The 18,250-nt window shown below is 38.1% G+C and overlaps 1 protein-coding gene across 6 annotated transcripts in view; it reads left to right on the forward strand.

Annotated features, from left to right (window-relative positions):
* Positions 1-18,250, forward strand: part of tsnare1 (T-SNARE Domain Containing 1) — a 143,021-nt gene that overhangs the window by 59,139 nt on the left and 65,632 nt on the right. For all 6 annotated transcript variants that reach the window (XR_006370619.1, XM_044116729.1, XM_044116732.1 and 3 more), the window contains exon 8: positions 3,271-3,426. Coding sequence is in view for 5 of the 6 variants with exons in the window: in XM_044116729.1 (XP_043972664.1) it covers positions 3,271-3,426 (156 nt within the window). In the remaining variant the exon portion in view is untranslated. The remainder of the gene's footprint in view (positions 1-3,270; positions 3,427-18,250) is intronic.

Genomic DNA, 18,250 nt, shown 5'->3' on the forward strand with positions numbered 1-18,250 from the left:
TTTTTCACCACCATTCATGAGAGTGGCATGATGAGCTGAGATGAAATGAGATGCCCTTTGTATCTACACAAGAGCTTCTTGAAGCGCTGTATAGTGTATTCCACTCCGATATACTAGTGGCACATAACTTGATGGAACTTATACTCTTTTATGGCCGCTAGGAATTAGTTTATTTTGATTGCGTGAACAGGTCAGAGCTGAGGGTTAATAACTGGAGTTTTTGATGTTGAGCAGAGTTGTGAAAATACCTTGGTGAGCTGCTGCAGTTTTTGTCAGCTTTACTGTTTTTTGCTGAAATTCTGTTTTCTGTCTTATTAATCTGTCTGTCTGAGCATGCGTGTTGGAATCTATGTGAAGGTCTGGGTGGATGTATGATTTATTTACCCAAAGATAATCACCTGCATCCATCCATTCATTCATTCATTCATTCATTCATTCATTCATTCATTCATTCATTCATTCATTCATTCATTCAATCATCCATCCCAGAGGGATCAGTGCTGCCCCCAAGCAGCATTTATTATCTGCCTCACCCATTGCATTTGTGTTGTGCAGTTATGGCCAATCAGAAGGAATCAGATTCATTAAATATGCTAGACAGACTGTAGAACATCAATATGTATAGCACATGTATGATCAAATATATCCCCGATACAAAGAGAGACAGGCCAGCTGCCTGCTTCAGTCAGAGTGTATGACAGTAAACTACCAGAGGTGAGGCACAGTACCTCACTGTTTTCCCATGTTGAACATGTAACGCGTAAATTCAGCATTTCGACACTAAAAACATTGAGATGATACAGTTTTTAAAACCTGATTGTTCTACAAATTTATAGAACAGTCAAGTGGACAAATTGGTTTTGTTTGACGTCAGATGAGGCACCGTCTTTCCCCGACTGCACATCACTGGCAGAGAGAACACAAATTACTTGTTGAAGTTAAATTTTAAAATGGTTGTGGCATAATCTGTAGCAGTGGTTGAGTTAAACACAGAGAGCCTACTGGAGCAGCTGCTGGGTCAAAAGAATTACTGCAACTTATTTGGAGAACTGCAACAGCCTGATGTGGGCTTGTTGGTCAGCAGTGCCCACCCAGTTTCACATTCCTCACTGAATGAACACATTGCCACTATGCCCTTACTGTTGGTGGGACAATATATATAGCCACGATGGTAAAAGGACCACCCTATCTCCATGCAGAAGTTTTGTTCATGCTTTAAGTAATCGAGAACATTTTTGTTGTTTTATGTCTATTTAAGTGCTGTGCTCCAGAAGATCTCACGAAGAACTTGCAAAGTCCATTCACATTCCGGACAGTTTTTTTTTTTTTTTTTTTTTTTTCTTTTTATGTCTTAGTCAATCAATAATCTAGAACAAAGGGGGCATAAGTGTTTGGTTCAGTCAGCAGCTCTGTGTTCTAACAACAGAGTTACTCAATGACATGTACTTAAACACTAACTCTACTCTTAATTGGAAAAGAGAACTGCAGCTTGATCTGGCAGAAACGATTTAATGAGGAACATTTGTTTCCACATAGAACCCCTAAAATCCATCTTTTTTTATGATACGAAAGTCACATAAAATATCATTTTATTCCTTTCTGAAAAGCACATTAGCAAGGTCTGCAAGAGAGACCTCCGGGGGTGGAACGCTGAATGGTAAATTATATTTCTCTGACCACTTTCATTGTGTCCTGGCAAGTTCACTAATCAGAGTGTGTGCTATGGAACAACTAGTTGGTCTAAAAACATCTTATGCACTGTGGAGCAACTAAAAACATTTGCAGTGGGAGAATATCAAATCATGAAAGGTGACATTTTGAATCTCATACATATGCATCCAGGAGCATTTTCTCAACCAAAGGTATTGACTGTTTCCCACACACTTCTTAAAAATAACCATCATAATGGACTAGAAATCAATAGGAGGAAACTTGAAGTAGTTTGAGCATGTCAGCAGCTTGTGAACTTATGGAATAAAGTGTCAGCATGATTGTCTTGACAGTTTTTTCCCCTCGTCTGTTTGCTAAACTAATTCATTCCACAGTGGCGTGTATCTTTGTGGAGGAGTGAGCACACTGTTACAGAATTAGCTGACTGGTGAGTCACACTGGCCAATAGACACGGCGCTGTGAGTCAGCCCAGGTTGGTCCCTGTGCTCTGACACATACTGGCCCCTCAACCAAGAAGTAGCTGTGCAATCAACCTCACAAAAGTGAAATATATTAGCAATGCAAAAAAGGAAACCATGCCTTTTTCTAACTCTGGCTCCTGTTCTGTTTTCTTTCCTTTGCATGTTTCAATGGGAGCATTTGGAAAAAATGTGGCTCTACATTTGCTGTAGTCATTACAGCAATATGCGCTAAACAGATATTTTGTCATTATACCTTGCTATTGTTTTTCAGTTGTTATAAAACAACACATAGAATTTAATTCCCAGGAAATTAGTGCAGCGTCTTAGTTTAGTTTTGTGAATTCTCACCTGTTTAAAAACCATTTCGGTAAGTATCTGGGAGACAATCATGTCTAAATGTTTCAGCAGCACTGAATGTATCCTATTTCAATGTTTCATACTTAAATAAAATAAAATAAAACGTTTTCCTGTAATGTTAAGTTGTTTCATTAGCACAGCTGCAGCCCACTGTCAATCTTGAGCTTAATCAGTGCTGTTTGTTATGGAGAGCACTAGTGTGATCAACAGTGCTAAGACATTCTTCCTGGCTCTGATTGGTTGTCTCGGACAGGGAGCTGTGTATTTATGCAAATGACAGGAGGACCACTGTGACCTTTCAACAAAAAGGCCATTCAAGGTGTTTATAAGATGAAAGATGTTTTGGCTGCTTTCCAGTTTTCTGGAAGTTTGTTCCAGATTTGTGGTGCATAGAAGCGGTATACTGCTTCCCAATGCTTGGTTCTGGTTGTGATGCAGAGCAGTCCAGAACCAGAAGGCCTGAGTGATCTGGAAGGTTGATCCAACAACAGCAGATCTTTAATGTATTTTGGTGTTAAGTCATTTAGTGTTTTTTAAGTATTTTAATTCTCTGAGCTCTAGGGAGCCGGTGGGGTAACCTAAGAGGTGGGATGATGTGCTCTATCTTGCTGGTTTTAGTGAGAACTCTGACAGTGAAGATATGATTGCAGTATTTACTTCAAATGCAGATAAACGCCAAGGTCTTTATGTCATGTTTGCATGATTTCTACAGGTTTTATTTCAATTATAATACAACTTTATAAATGACTCTAAACTTTCCGTTATCTACATGTGCCCTCAGAGTCCCCAGACTCCATCCAGTGACCCGAACCAAGAGGACCCACTGTTTGCAGAAGCAGCAGATGCTGAGGAAGGAGTCCAAGCTTTCCTGTCTGAGATCAGTGAGGAGGATGTGGAGGTGCTTCGTCAAAGAGAGGACGCTCTGCTTCAGATAGAAGTAAGGCATCACCATAATAAATCTGGAGGTTTGAAATAAAGTCCAATTGAGTGAGTTACCAAGCCAGTGACTGCAGAGTTAAGAACTGCTGAAGGAGTGATGATGGACTATGACTATGAAGTGGTAGAAACAAAACACTGCTATGTTGCTGAGTATGTATAATTATGGTACCTCGGAGCAGAGAGCTAAATCAGTTTTAAAAATTATAGTGATTAATATTTAACTCTGGTTATATGTCTAATAAGATCATCAGAGAGCTCACAGTGGTCCTTCACGGAGGACGCTACCACAGACTTCAAGATCAAAGTTAGCCCTGCCCACTAGCTTGCACCAGCTAGCACTTAGTCTTGAACATACATCAGACATCAGGGTCTACCCCGAGCCCCCCCCCCACTCTGTTTGATGGGTGCAGTTGACAGTTTGACTTATTTCACTATGTGCTTCCAACATACGAGCATGAAATAAATTAATTTGTGAAATATTTAGATGTCGGATTTAAAATTAACTCCATGCATTTAAATCACTTATAATTCTTTATTTGATTGATTATATTTGTATTTATTTCTTGTTAAAATAAATTAATGACACATTGATATCCTTATTTCATATTTAGTGATTGTATTATGGCACTCTTCACTTTCCAGAGAATTGGGTGAAAAAAAGAAGAAAAACAACATTGTTTTATGTTTCTTCAAATACTGGTAGCCTGGAGGCAAACACAGGTGTAGTTAGGAAGTTTAAATTCAGTCAGGCAACATTTTCTTCTGCTACCTTCAAAAGCGTATTAACATTTTGTCACAGTTCTCCCAAGTCGCTTCTGGATATTAAGAGCTTCCCAATTATCAAGGCTTGTTGTGCCTATACCTGAAAAATGTGTTTGGAATTAAAATGTTTTTCAGCTTACCTTTTGGAGCAGGCATGAAATACCACAGAAATACCAAGAGCTACAACACCACAGAGATGTTTCTATTCATGGATGGATCTTTAAACCATCAGTCTGAAACCTAATGCCTTTTTATTGATGAAAACTTTGTCAACCTAAAAATGAATAAAAACTTGAAACTTGATAACTTGGTTTTTACAAATTTGCAACTCATTTGATAAAATGCATTTTTAGTTTAAATAAAGAGCCAGCAGACTGGCGACCTGTCCAGATTGAACCCCGCCTCTCCCATGGAACGTTAGCTGGAGATAAGCACCAGTACCCCTGCCGGCCCCACTATGTAAGAGCATCCACAATCACAATCATTATTAACCTTCATAGTGTTAATTATGGTTTTTGCCTACATTTTTGCTTTGCATCTTTCAGGGGAAAAACGTCAGACTCCTCAGCTGCAAAATACTACATTTTGCCCTTACCTGTGTAAGCAGTACAGAAACACCTATATGGTAACTAAGATTAATAGAACAGGAAGTCATGGCTGCCTTTATACCAGAAGAGTTTTTACTAATTTCCTTTGTAGGACAATTTAAATCTGGTTTTAAAATAACATTCAGTGAAATTAGCGACAAATTCAATGTCATAAAAATTTAAAAACTTTCATGGCAAAACATGACTTCAGCTTCATTTGTTGTCCACACGAACATCTGACTGTATGACAGCAGTTGGAAACCTGACACAGGCATCCAGATTCCTCTTTTAAAATGACAGGCCTTTACATGGCAGCCCCATTCCAGACCGCAGCCTGCCATCCAGCTCTCTCAAGGCTAATGATAATGTTTTAGGAGCACTTTAGGCATAATGAAGATGTATCTTAGGGCCCAGTTGAGCTGTCTGAACTTCATCAGCGTTCCAAATCAGCTAATCCTACCACAAAGAGTCGGGTTCTGAATAAGAACGGAAAAAGGAAGAGCATCAATCTTTTTTTGCCATGCAGTGACATGTAGTGAAAGAACAGCGGTACAAAATGACAGTCTCATTTTAGCACTGTGGCAGAGATGGGGCAGGCAGATGATTGGTGTTCAGGCAGGGTCGCCTGGCTTGCTCTTTAGTCATAGCTGTATGGACAAATGTCACCAGCAGCACTCAGGCACGGGCTAAGGGGCTTGACGTTTCTCCTTTGGGGAGTGCTACAATCTGACAACGCTCTTTTTCATCTCCACACCTCCTTTCTCTCCATCCAAACACCCTACCACTCACATCTCTTCCCACCAGTAAATCAGCAGTGAGTCCCAACACACCTCACTTTTCTTTTAACTTTCCTCCCAAAGGACCTAGAGAACCTCGTATCTGTCATCATTATCAGTTTCTCTCTCTCGCTCATGAAAAGTTTGGATCTAAGGTTAATTTTCCCCCCTCAGAGACCAGAGAGCTGAGGAGCCTTACAAAGTTGCAGCTCTAACTGAAAGTCATGTTGCTTTAACTGGATGTGAGAACGTCTGTGCCATTTGCAGTTTAGAAAACCTTTTCACTTTCAACTGTTTTTGGTTATTGTAGATCTCTTATCAGCTTTTAGGGTGACTCATCAAATATGGTCTGACATAGTAAGGCTGATATATCGCTATCCAGCCAATGCTGCACTTCAGATTCCCATTTCTACTGTCACCTTCCATCTGCACTTTATGTGCTTTGGCACAGGATACAACTTTTATCAAAAATTAATTCAGGAAATAAAAGGCATAGGACAGGGCAGTGTTCAAGGGGAATCTCAACACTACACATGGCTCATAGAATAAAAAAAGTGGTCAAATAGTAAATTGTCCCTATCCTAACACTGCACCTTGAAGATTATGAGTCTACTGGAATTACCCTTCAGCTCCAGAGCTGTAGCTGAAATCTACACAAGATTAATTCTAATAAGCATACAGTGTTTTATTCATATTCATCAGAATTTTCAAATATTAAGTTAATAATGAAACATGTTTATTATTAGATTGTATTGTTTTACTTCTCATCACAACCTGAGCAGCTAATTTGTGGCTGTCCATCTAAATTAACGAGAATATCAACCTGGCATGACATAAAAAACATTAATATTCCACTGAAACCTTATTATGTTCTAATTCAGGTTTCATGTTCTACTAATAAGTGACAGGGAATGTTCTCCTTGCACTTATTACTTTAAAATTAAGACATGGAAGAAAGAAATTATAGTCCCCACTGACATATGAATATATCTGTCATAGAGTATTTATACTGTTTTCTAAAAACAATACATACATTTTCTTCTTGGATTTCTCAATAAATAAGAATGCTAGTAAACATGTGTATGAGACCATTTTGGTGTAACATCCAAAACTCTCTCCTATAAGACAATTTATATGAGATTGAAGGGAATATCAGATTTTTCGTTGATATCTATTATGCCGACATACTGAAACTCATTTGGTCGATAACAATACAGATATTTTTTGCCTATATACCTACTGACTGAAACTATATGGCTTTCTCTACTGTGGTATTAAAATACAGCATTATCTTTGTCAATTTACTCTGCTACCAAATGCAAAATGCATTTTTATCTCTCTGAGATATTGACAACACAAACAGTGCAAATGTCTAAATCTTCACACAACTAAACTCAACTTCCTCAAAAAAATAAATAATAAATTGTCATAAAAGATCAATTCACCATTCCAAATGTTAAGGGTGATTTTATTGCATCTTTCCCTTGGAAACAGATGAATACATTTTTGGCTTCTGAGCTGATGGCCATTGCAGTAAAGACTAGATAAATGTAATATGATAAATAGATACTCTCATCTTTGTTGTTTTGAAATTCAAATAAGGAAGCAGGGAGATCCTTTTTAACTGGTGTCTCTGTCTTTAACACTAGTCCTGTGTCCCTAAAGTCCTTCTGGTCCTGCTGTTGGCAACACTTTCTTCATGGATGTTTAGACTTTGGATGTCAGCCAGAAAAGGAAACATGAATATACATTTTTAAACCATTTATTCATAGAGGGCAAAAAGATGTCACTTATACAGTTGGTAAGGAGAAAATGTCATCATATTCTCTTTTTTTTATTTTACCCTTCCCACGTTTTCAGTACTGAAACTATGAGTAAATCATCTTGCTTCTTTTTTATGCTGCAGCATTGACACTGTTCCCTCTTTCCCAACGCCTTTGACTTTATTTGAAAAGTGTGTTTAATGCCGATATGAAATTCTCCCTACATCTCCCACCCAAACCCAGAGACATGTTAGGGAGTGTTAGGGGTTAGGAGGAATTACAGCGAGCAGCAGATGAAAATTTATGTCCTTTGTCTTGGTTTGCTAACTTGATTAGCCATATCATCCATCCAGACTGCATTGTTAGGTTGACAAGTTGATTGCAACATGGTTGTAGTTTTGTATATATATATATATATATATATATATATATATATATATATATATATATATATATATATATATCATTTGGCCCATCATTTGGAAATGATGGGCTCATTTCCAAATTAAATACTTTATAATTAATTTATTAAATGAACCCTTGGAGTGTGTTAAGGGTTAACTGTACATACTATCAGAATCCGAATCTCCAAATTGATGGTTCATAATAGCTTTATTCTTCCATGTAGCATGCTGTACAGGTTGCACAATATAGGAGATGGCATGGAAGTAAACACATTTAAAAATCTGGGCACTTCTCAAGCCCACATGGCTGTTCCATATGTGCTGTGGGTGGAGGTTATAGAGGAGCACATCTCAGCACTATTATGTGCTGTTGTTAAGGAGATAGAAAGTGTTTGTTATGCATATTTTCTCATCTGTTTGTATTGCACAATGCCAGTCACCTGGAGGGACAGGAGAAAAACAATCTGGTTTTTGCTACATCAATTTGTAGAGCTGGCGATTTAGATTTGATTAACATATGTCTTGATTGTCCTAAAATTTATCCATCCATCCTTTGTCGATACTTACTTATCCTCACCGTGTAGCTGGGTGTGGCACCTCACTGAAGCGACTGGTTCATCACAGGGCAGTCCTCATGTTAATCAAGGAACTCATTTTAACAAAAACACAAAATGTATAATGCAGAAAACTGGTACATAACTCTGGCATCCTGACTGTGGTAAATATGACATGCTGAGATAAAATTCCTTGGATAGGATTCAAGCCGCATGCAGGATATGTGAAATTCAAAGAAAATCACTGAAGACAAAAAATAACATAAACTATGCTACACATTTCAACATCAAAGTGAAAGTAAAACATCACCCTAACCAAAAGCGCATCAAGTGACCAATGATAACTCCTAAATATAAGGGGCAGATTATGAGATATAAGGGGCAGTCTGAGAGAGACAAAACTACATTTGTCTTTCACACTCACAAAATATTAAAATTGCACTTATATGCTATTAAAATGTCTTGCACACATATTTTTTTTTCTCTCTCACACACACAGAAAATAGTAAAATTGCGCATATACACTACCAAAATATCACACGTGCATAAAATGCTTCTTTTACATGCATATACAAAATGCACAAAATTTCAAGTTGGAAAAAGATAGTTTAGGTTATTTTTTTTCCACAGGTAAACATGGTGATGGGTCACTTTTGACCCGCAAGACAGTAAAAGAGTTAATAGTATACATGTGCAATGTTAATATTTTGTGTGTGTACGAGTCTTTAGTTGTGTGTGAGAGACACACAGTTTTTGTTCTAAATGGCCCCTCATAATTAAAAGGTAATGTTAATTCCAACTAATTGGTTATGACATTCCACCTTAAAGGTACTTCACTGAATCACACATCCATATGCACTATTAATGTGTGCATATGGATGCAAGATCAAAAAAATGACACAATCACAACCAGGTAAAAACAGCTCCTGACGTGATATGCAGAAAGCCATTTCTAGAGTCTTATGTCACCATAACTGTGAGTTTTCTATTGCACAACATCTATGTTTGGAACATGTGTATCTAACATGAGCAGTGAGGGGTAATTCTTCGATTATGTCATCAGTTGATTTATAATCACATTAGCCTTCTGAATTGTAATAAGATCAATTTGCCAAATACCTAATGATTCCACCAAATTGATGTAAATCATCATCATTTGGACCATGTTTAATCAGTTGCCTCTGTAAGTTTTGTTTATCTAAAGCTACTGACTGTTTCCCTTTAGAAAAAAGAGTCACATCATAAATAAATAGTTTTCCCTCTTGTAGGCCAGTACACATCAAGAACAGAATAAACTTGAGATGACAAGTGTTGACAGCAAATTGTGACTAATGTATCTATGGTGAGTAAATGCATCACAGAATGATGCTACATCACAGCTGACATGACAGAATCTGCTGATGTGCTCCTTGACCCAGAGTGCAGCTGATATACAGTAACACACACTATCAAAAATCAGAACCACACGAACAGAAGGTTTTTCTTTGGTTGCCTAAGAAAGCTCTTAAAATTTCAGCATGGAATATTGCTAGTTTATATGGCATTTTCTATTTCGACATGTTTGAACAAAAATATTTTTAAAAAGGCCAGTACAACAGCTCCTATCATTAAAGAGCTAGCAAAACTAATAATAATAAAACATCTTCTACACCTTTTGACGCTGACATATTCAAAGTAATTTTACACTGCAAGTCACACACGCTCAAATAGAAAAGGCAAGTTTTGATTAAGGGTGTATTCGGACCAACCCAGGATTAGGTTCTTGAATCAGACTCTAATCCATCTATCTAGAAAGTCACAGGTTTTTGGGAGATCTGAATGCAAATTTGAATTCCAAAACAGACTTAAACACCAAACTCTGATCCTCCTAAAGACCTAGGTCTTGGTCCAGTTGAAGTGTACTCTAAAACAGAAAACCTGTCTGAATGCAACCTGACTGGAGAACGTTTCAAAAGCAGGAATTTAGAACAGTGCAGGACATGCTGGTTAATATATTACTCTGCTCTGCGGGTTTACAAAGCTGTTGTGTCGGTTGTCATATCAACGGGTTTGTGTGCCGACACTTAGCAAGGAAAAGGAGAATATGAATGGCCTCAAGTTTTTCTAGAACTTATTAGCTTTTTGCTCCCATCGCTGTGGCGCTCTGTAGCTGCTGTAATTTTTAAACCTTTAATAAATGACAAAAACTAAACTAATTGCCTCAATTGTTTGAACATAATCATCACGTATGATGGAGTCTTCTCTTGCATCTTGATAAAATATATTATACAATATCTTAGAATCTTATAGATTTATATAAAGGGAGAATACTTACAAACATCAGCAATTTTCTCAGCTTTAATTTAAGCCATGGGTAAGAATTAATTTAAATCAATTTAAGTCCATTGGGTAAGAAATAAAGGCGCAGCGATCATCATTGTGATTCCTGCTCATCCTGCATTGGAACAGCTTGGTTTAGTGGACAGACTCACCACGTAGTAACGTGGCCTGCAGGCAATGTCCAAACCAGTAATGTATATCAATGAAACAACTCTGCAACAGCTAAATTCTGACACTGCTCTATATTTATTTACTTTTTGTGAAGAAAGTTGCACTGACCTTCTTTAAAGGTTTTGTGTCAATTTCTTCAGTAATTCTTGGTGCAGTGCCCACACAGGCGAAGGGGGGAACATATTTTTCAGTTAGTTTTAGTCATTTGACACAGTGCAGTGTGAATGGGAACTAGGGTTATGAAAATGAAACAAATGTTGCAATTTTAGTCCCCAATCCAACCGAGTCTACCATACTCTCTGGTCTGAATGCACCCTAAATGTCTTGTCCAAGACCATCAATATGTGACAGGCGATGATTGATTTGAACCCACAACTTTCCATTTGCAAGAAAACTACTCAACAATATAAACTTGAATTTTTATTTCTGACTGATGTCCGTAAGCATGTGCTTGATTTTTACTGTGACCCTCTCAATGCTAGATCACATCAGCAGCAACTTTTGTTTTCTCTGTTTCTCAACTAAAGTATTTCCAAATCATAGAAAAAATACACATTCAAAACTGAGAAGAGGTAAAATACACACACACATAGGGGCTGCACAGTGTTGCAGTTGGTAGCACTGTTGCCTTGCAGCAAGAGGGTACTGAGTTTGATTCCCGGTCTTTCTGCATGGAGTTTGCATGTTCTCCCTGTGCGTGCTTGGGTTCTCTCCGGGTACTCCAGCTTCCTCCCACAGTACAAAAACATGACTATCCACTGTGCCACATTTTCCTCTGCAGGCACAAATTGGTCTCTCTAAATTCTCCATAGGTGTGAGTGTGTGCATTCATGCACACACATGCATGCACGTGAGTGCTGTCCTGTCTGTCTTCCCTTACAAAAAAATCCCACGAAAATCACGTTATCACATGTGATTTTCATGTGATCACATGTAATCACATGTGGAAATGTGTGAATAACATGTGGAAATATGTGATTCACATGTGAATCGCATGTGGAAATGTGTGATTCACATGTGAATCGCATGTGGAAATGTGTGATTCACATGTGAATCGCATGTGGAAATATGTGATTCGCATGTGATTTTCATGGGATTTTTTTGTAAGGGTTTATGTTGCCCTGCGACAGATTGACGACTTGTCCAGGGTGACCCCACCTCTCGCCCAAAACATTCACTGGAGATAGGCACCAGCAGCCCTCCCGACCCTGCTAGGGACAAGGTGTACAGAAAATGGATATATACACATATATACACCAATCAGAATCTGTACAAGGTTCTAATTTTAAGTTAGTTATTTGCCCAAATATTTTTGACAACAAATAATGAACGAGGTGTAAAGGAGTTCATACTGTGTTGACTCTGAGGTATTTATTCATAAAAGCGGAGACTTATTCAGCATCAGGCAGATGCTCAGAATTATCTGGATTGGTTTCTGAAAATGTAGATTAACATGTGAATGATGACATGTTAGTATGAGATTATCATCGGTCAGCAGTAAAAACCTTCTTGAGTTTGCTACAGTCTAGATTCTACATGTTTGCCTTTTAGCTATTGCTAAAGTTTAAATAGCTAGTCTTCAAAATCAACAGAATACTTTTACAGATTTTATTGCTGTGAGACTTTTCAGTTAAAAATCTATTAAAATCACCTGCAAAGTGGGCTTATAAAAACTTTTTTCTATTTTTAAATTATTGCACAGATCAGCAACTCTGTCTTTCCACCAAGTCTTTCCACCTTTTACACTCCCAAAGCATCACTAAGGTCAGACGAGCAGAGCAGCAGGAGCCAGCATTTGACATTTTTAAAATACTTACTGATAAACATAAAATTTGAATCACCATAATAATAACTAATGCTTTCTTTAATCTTTTTTTTCTTATTTTATTTCATTTTATTTATTTTTTTTATTTTGTCCAGCTGTCTTGTCCCCTATGACATTCAAGTCATTTTAACAGAGTGTGTAAATGTCTCCAGCCCTCCACCAGAGGTTGTGCAGTCTCTGTGCTACTGTCTTCCTGTTGCTGTCTCTTGTGTTCAACAGACTCTAAGGGTGTTGGTTCCTTTAAGGAAGCTGACAGGAGTACTCCACTGCGCCACACTTCCCTCTGCAGGCACAAGTGGAAACATCCACATCTGATTGTTTTTGTTTTTTGGGGTTTTTTTTCCATCATGTAGTTCAAAGACTTCTTATTTTAACCTTCTGATCCGTTAATGGGTCCATTTTGACCAAGTGAAGTAATCTTTTTGCAATATCTTTGTAATGAAAAGTTTTCATCACTTCATATTCTAGGTATTCCTCTAAAAATATGTTATGATGTCATGGAATTAAAAATTTTAATTTAGCTTTTATACATTTTAAGAAATAACATGCTTTATATAGCTACCCCTTTCTTCCGTGAGTGGATCAAAAATGACATGCATTCATTTCCTATAAAATTTAATGCGAATCTTTGTTTCTTACCAACTGAGACTGTCAGGAATCCATTTTTTGTGAACCATACGCACTAAGGCCTATGTGTCACCTCTGAGTAATAATATTTTACATAGCAATAACTTTTACATATAATTATTATCTTTATTTTTTACCTCACAAATGTGGATGTGCGTATCATGAGTACTATGACAGAATTATTGTCACAAATCAACATATTAGCCTTCTTCAAAGTTAGCCTGCACTAGTTATCTAACCTACTGGCTAACATTGCTGCCTATACATTATTGTGCATGTGTGTGTGGGTGTCTCTGTGTGTCTCTGACACTCTGAATGAGAAAACCAAGAGAGATAGTGTGTTGAATGACATGCAAAATTGGTTGATCTTTGTGTTCAAGGTTCTTTCTTTTATCAGCTCAATAAATAAAATAAAAATTCATAGCTATATAAATAAATGCATAAATAAATGAGCTGGAAAAGAATGGAGTGCTTTCTCCGGGTCAGGCAGAATGTCCTTCCCCAAGTGAGGAGTTCAAGTATCTCGAGATCTTGTTCACGAATGAGGGAAAAATGGAGCAAGAGATCGACAGACGGGCTGATGGAGCCTCTGCAGTGAAGCGGCTGCTGTACCGGTCTGTCGTGATGAAGAGAGAACTGAAACAAAAAGCAAAGCTCTCTATTTTTCAGCCGATCTACGTTCCTACCCTCATCTATAGTCATGAGCTTTGGGTCATGTCCGAAAGAATGAGGTCACGAATACAAGTGGCTGAAATTAGTTTTCTCCGTAGGGTGTCTGGACTCTCCCCTGGAAATAAGATGAGAACCTCAGATATCCAGGAGGGACTCAGAGTAGAGCCTCTGCTCCTTCACGTTGAGAGGAGCCAGTTGAGGTGGCTTTGGCATCTGGTTAGGATGCCTCCTGGACCCCTCCCTGGGGAGGTGTTCTGGGCAGAGACCCCAGGAAAGACCCAGGACATGCTGGAGGGACTATGTTTCCCAGGAGGCCTGGAAACGCTTTGAGATTCCCCCGAGGAGCTGGAACAAAAGGCTGGGGAGAGCGAAGTCTGGGCCTACTTACTTAGGCTGCTGACCCTGTGATCCTAACCCGGATAAGCGGAAGAAGATGGATGGATGGATGGGTGGATGGATGGATGGATAAATAAATGCACAAACATACATACACTCACCTGCTTGACACACAGCACAATAGAATACAGACAGTAATGTTAGCTGGCTTGGTTAGCTAGCTAGTTTCAAGACACATGCTCTTTCACACCCCTCCCCATGCCCACACACTCACACACATAATGGATGTTGACATTGTCCATTATTGACATTTGATCATTGCTGTTGTAAAATTGCCGTTGTCATTTTGTTTTAAAAATGTTCTACAAATTGTCACAAATGTTCTACAAATTGTTCTAAAAATGTTTTAAAAAGTTAAAAATAATGATATTTCCAACATGAAATAACTCTTGTGTGAAATAAAACACAGGAGAAAGTATTAACATTATTTTGAATGAAAATGACATAAGCAGCATAAAAACACATTGATTGTAACCCAGGACAAAAAACACCCTGTCACGGAAGACTATATAGACAGTCACCCATGCATCAGAGGGTTAATGTCACTGCTGTCGGCCTCTATTAACTTCAATCTTTCCAATGACAGGAAAAGTGTCACCCTTTAATCTACTTTCTGGAATCCTTTTTATTCTAAACATCTTGTGATCATGCATCAGAATACATGAACAAACTGTAAATCTTTGCATTGCAGAGTGGCTTGCTGATTTTTTAAAACTGAATGTCCTGACCAGATGTAATATAGGAGTTATCATTTGCAAGGCTTTCCACTGTAAATTAAACCTGTTTTCTGCACAGGATGCAAAGCTTTATGCTAAGCTGCAGCTTCTCCATCAACTGCTCAAACCAAGCAGTATTAGATGAATTCTTACAGCTGGAGCTACATTTTGACTTAAATGTCAATCAGATGCTCAGGCAGGTTTGTTGTGATTATTTTCCCTTCTTGGACTCAAGTTTAATTATTTGCTGTCTCTGCTGTGGTCCCTTTATCAGACAGAAAAGATGTCTGAATTTCAGATTGGCATGTTTGTCTCATGAAGAAATGGAACCACCCAAAGCCCTTCATTTGTTCCAGGATGGTCTTTTTCTAGTCACTCTCCTCACAGAAACAGCAGCACTATTGACTAAGTGCCAGAAGACGAGAGGTGAGCGTTGGCACTGAGGAAGTCTTAGACTTAGATTGTAATGTTTTGGAGCATCCAACAAAAGCCTGGGGACACTTCATTGATTCTTTGTGAGTTCAAATTTTGCTTGTTGCTTAGTGAGAGGTGAGCCCTGGTCCTGGTAAGCAGTAGAGTGTTGCCCTCTGCATCTGCTGCAGCTTCAGGTTAAACTTTACACAAACAAGAGGCTGGTTTTCTGCCTGATTTTTCTGGATAATAATAATAATAATAATAATAATAATAATAATAATAATAATAATAATAATAATAATAATAATAATAATAATAACAGCAAGAAGAATAAGAATAAGCATTTCTTGCAGTCCTAAGGTATCTGCATCAGCCAATACATATGGGGTTTATTATGACAATGTATATATCCAATCAGCAATGCTCAGATTGTCATGAAAAGATCAAATACAGTTTGCATAGGGGCCATTATACCTGATTTGGGTCATTTCACGCAGGAAAGAAAATGAAAATCGAGAACTAAGTGAACCAATTGCAGGAAGAGGAAGTTTAAAACACGAGTCTTGCATAGACTCTCAAAACACAAATTTCAAACTCCCCGTCAAATGAAAAAGACAAAACCATTTGAAAAGAAAAACATAATCTCTCCATGCGTTCAGAGAAAATGGGTTTCTCTGGCTGGCTGATCAGAAGACATTGTCAGTAGTGAGGCTTCATCTAATCCAAACTCTGTATCACTTCCAACACTGAATGTGTTTATGATTTGGAAAGCTTATCATAAGAAAAGTCTGCATTTAAATGCTGTAAAAGGAAACTTTATCATTAAGTCCTTTACCTTTGTGTACTCAGACCTTTATGTTGTTGTCCTTTGCCTAAGGCTTTTTATTTTGAGAGAAGCATAAGGTGGCATTTAACTGCCAGTAAAAGGGACACAAACCTCCGGTATCTCCCATTGATTTGATATACTCAGATTTACATTCATGTCATTAAGCTCAAAATAAAGGTTGTACAAACATAGAACAAATATGAAAATTAGATTCAGACTTTATTTTGGTATTTTTCCAAATCCATCCTGAGTTGATTCCTATAAGTCCTCAAGGTTCTTAATTTTCAGACATATTAAGAAGCAGCTCCCTAAATCCTCTGAAATTTTGTCATTTTGCTTAGGTTCAGGATTTATTCCACTTTTATTGCCAGTAGATGTCAGATTAAAACCCCCAGCTTGATGAACTGGTGCCTTCCTTCAGGTTAAGAGATCCAACAGTCCTTCACTGGGCCAATACAGACAGAGAGGCATGCTGATACATTCTCATCTTAGAGCATTTTAATCTCACTATTAATCCACCATCCATGTTTCTGGATGGTGAAGTGAAACCAGAGTATGCAGACAAAATAACAAAACAGGGTGAACATGCAAACAGTCCACAGATGGGATCTGACTGGGACCTTCAAGAAGCTGACACAGTCCTGAAGTATTGCTGAAATATTATAAATTCATACTTAAAACAATAAATACTTTCAAAAAAGTTGATAATTTTAGCAGGTAGTGAACAAGCAAAATGTGGAAGTAGCCCTTTGTTTGGCCTAATTTCCCTGAAGGAGCAGAATTAAACCCCATCTCTGAGTAGTACTGATATGCTTTGCCCTGGGTAATAAAACAACCCCACTGCAATAAACCTGTTTTCGGAAACATAATGGAAAAATCTTCAGGCCTGGTTCTAAGCCTATTGCCAGTATCCAGAGGCTTCTAGGCTCACTGCTATCAGAATTTAAAGCCTATGAAAAATGGAAAAGGGCACATTGTTGGCTCCAGGCCTGGCCACACACTCAGCCCTTGGGCAAAGGCCCTAACCCATTACATCTTTGCCATTTTCCTCTGCTGTTGCGTGTGTGTGCTTGTTCCACACACAGCTCTCCACTGACACTAAATTGGCAACACACTGTTTTGTCATTGTGATGAAATGAGCCCTGATTGCCCAGTTCTTTGCCAGGTAAAATAAATTTGTTATTCTATTACAGCTTGATAGACCTGCCTGCCTAAAGGTACATTCAAAAAAGTCTTTAGCAGTGCAAGGGTTGCCAGAGGCCTTTTTGGCTCCTTTCAAGCATTTTTTGCCAAGTGACAGGATGGCTGCCAGTTTCCTCAGCAATCTCCGCCACCTGTGATGGATGGCCCAGTGGGTTAGTCTACACAACGCAGCTGTGATTGCACAGAGCCATAATGGAGGAATAGAAAGGGGGAGGGAGGGCCTGTGAGCAGGAGATAGACAGAGGTTTTATAAGCTTTCATTTGCTTTGAGCAGAAATATTGAGAGTAGATTCAAAGCTTAGAGACTGTGGAGAATTAGTTGCGGTCATCCAGAACTGCTCCAGTTTGCTCTGTGCCCCGACAGAAGAACAAGTGAATAAAAACTGTGAAGGTTTTTTTTTTATTTTTATTATTAGTATTTCCAGTCAGGCAAAGCAGAGAGTAGTTAGGATTAAACACCAACGAACAGAATTTGGTTATTAAAGGGAGAACCTACTTCATTGAAAAACTCTGTAAAGCCACATGAAAAATGGAAATGTTTGGTTCTGTGATCAAACTGTGTTTAAGTTAGAGGTTTCTATTAAACATACAGTATATTGTCAGAAGTATTTGCTCACCCATCCAAATTATAAGAATCAGGTGTTTCAATCACTTCCAAGGCAACAGCGGAATAAAATGAAGCTCCAAAGGCATGCAGGCTGTTTTTACTAATATTTGTGAAGGAATGGGCCACTCTCAAAAACTCTCCAAATATCTTAATCTTAATAATAAGACCAGGTAAAAGACCAGAGTATTAAATAACGTGTT

Source organism: Gambusia affinis, linkage group LG05 (assembly GCF_019740435.1).
Source record: "Gambusia affinis linkage group LG05, SWU_Gaff_1.0, whole genome shotgun sequence".
Lineage (NCBI taxonomy): Eukaryota > Metazoa > Chordata > Actinopteri > Cyprinodontiformes > Poeciliidae > Gambusia > Gambusia affinis.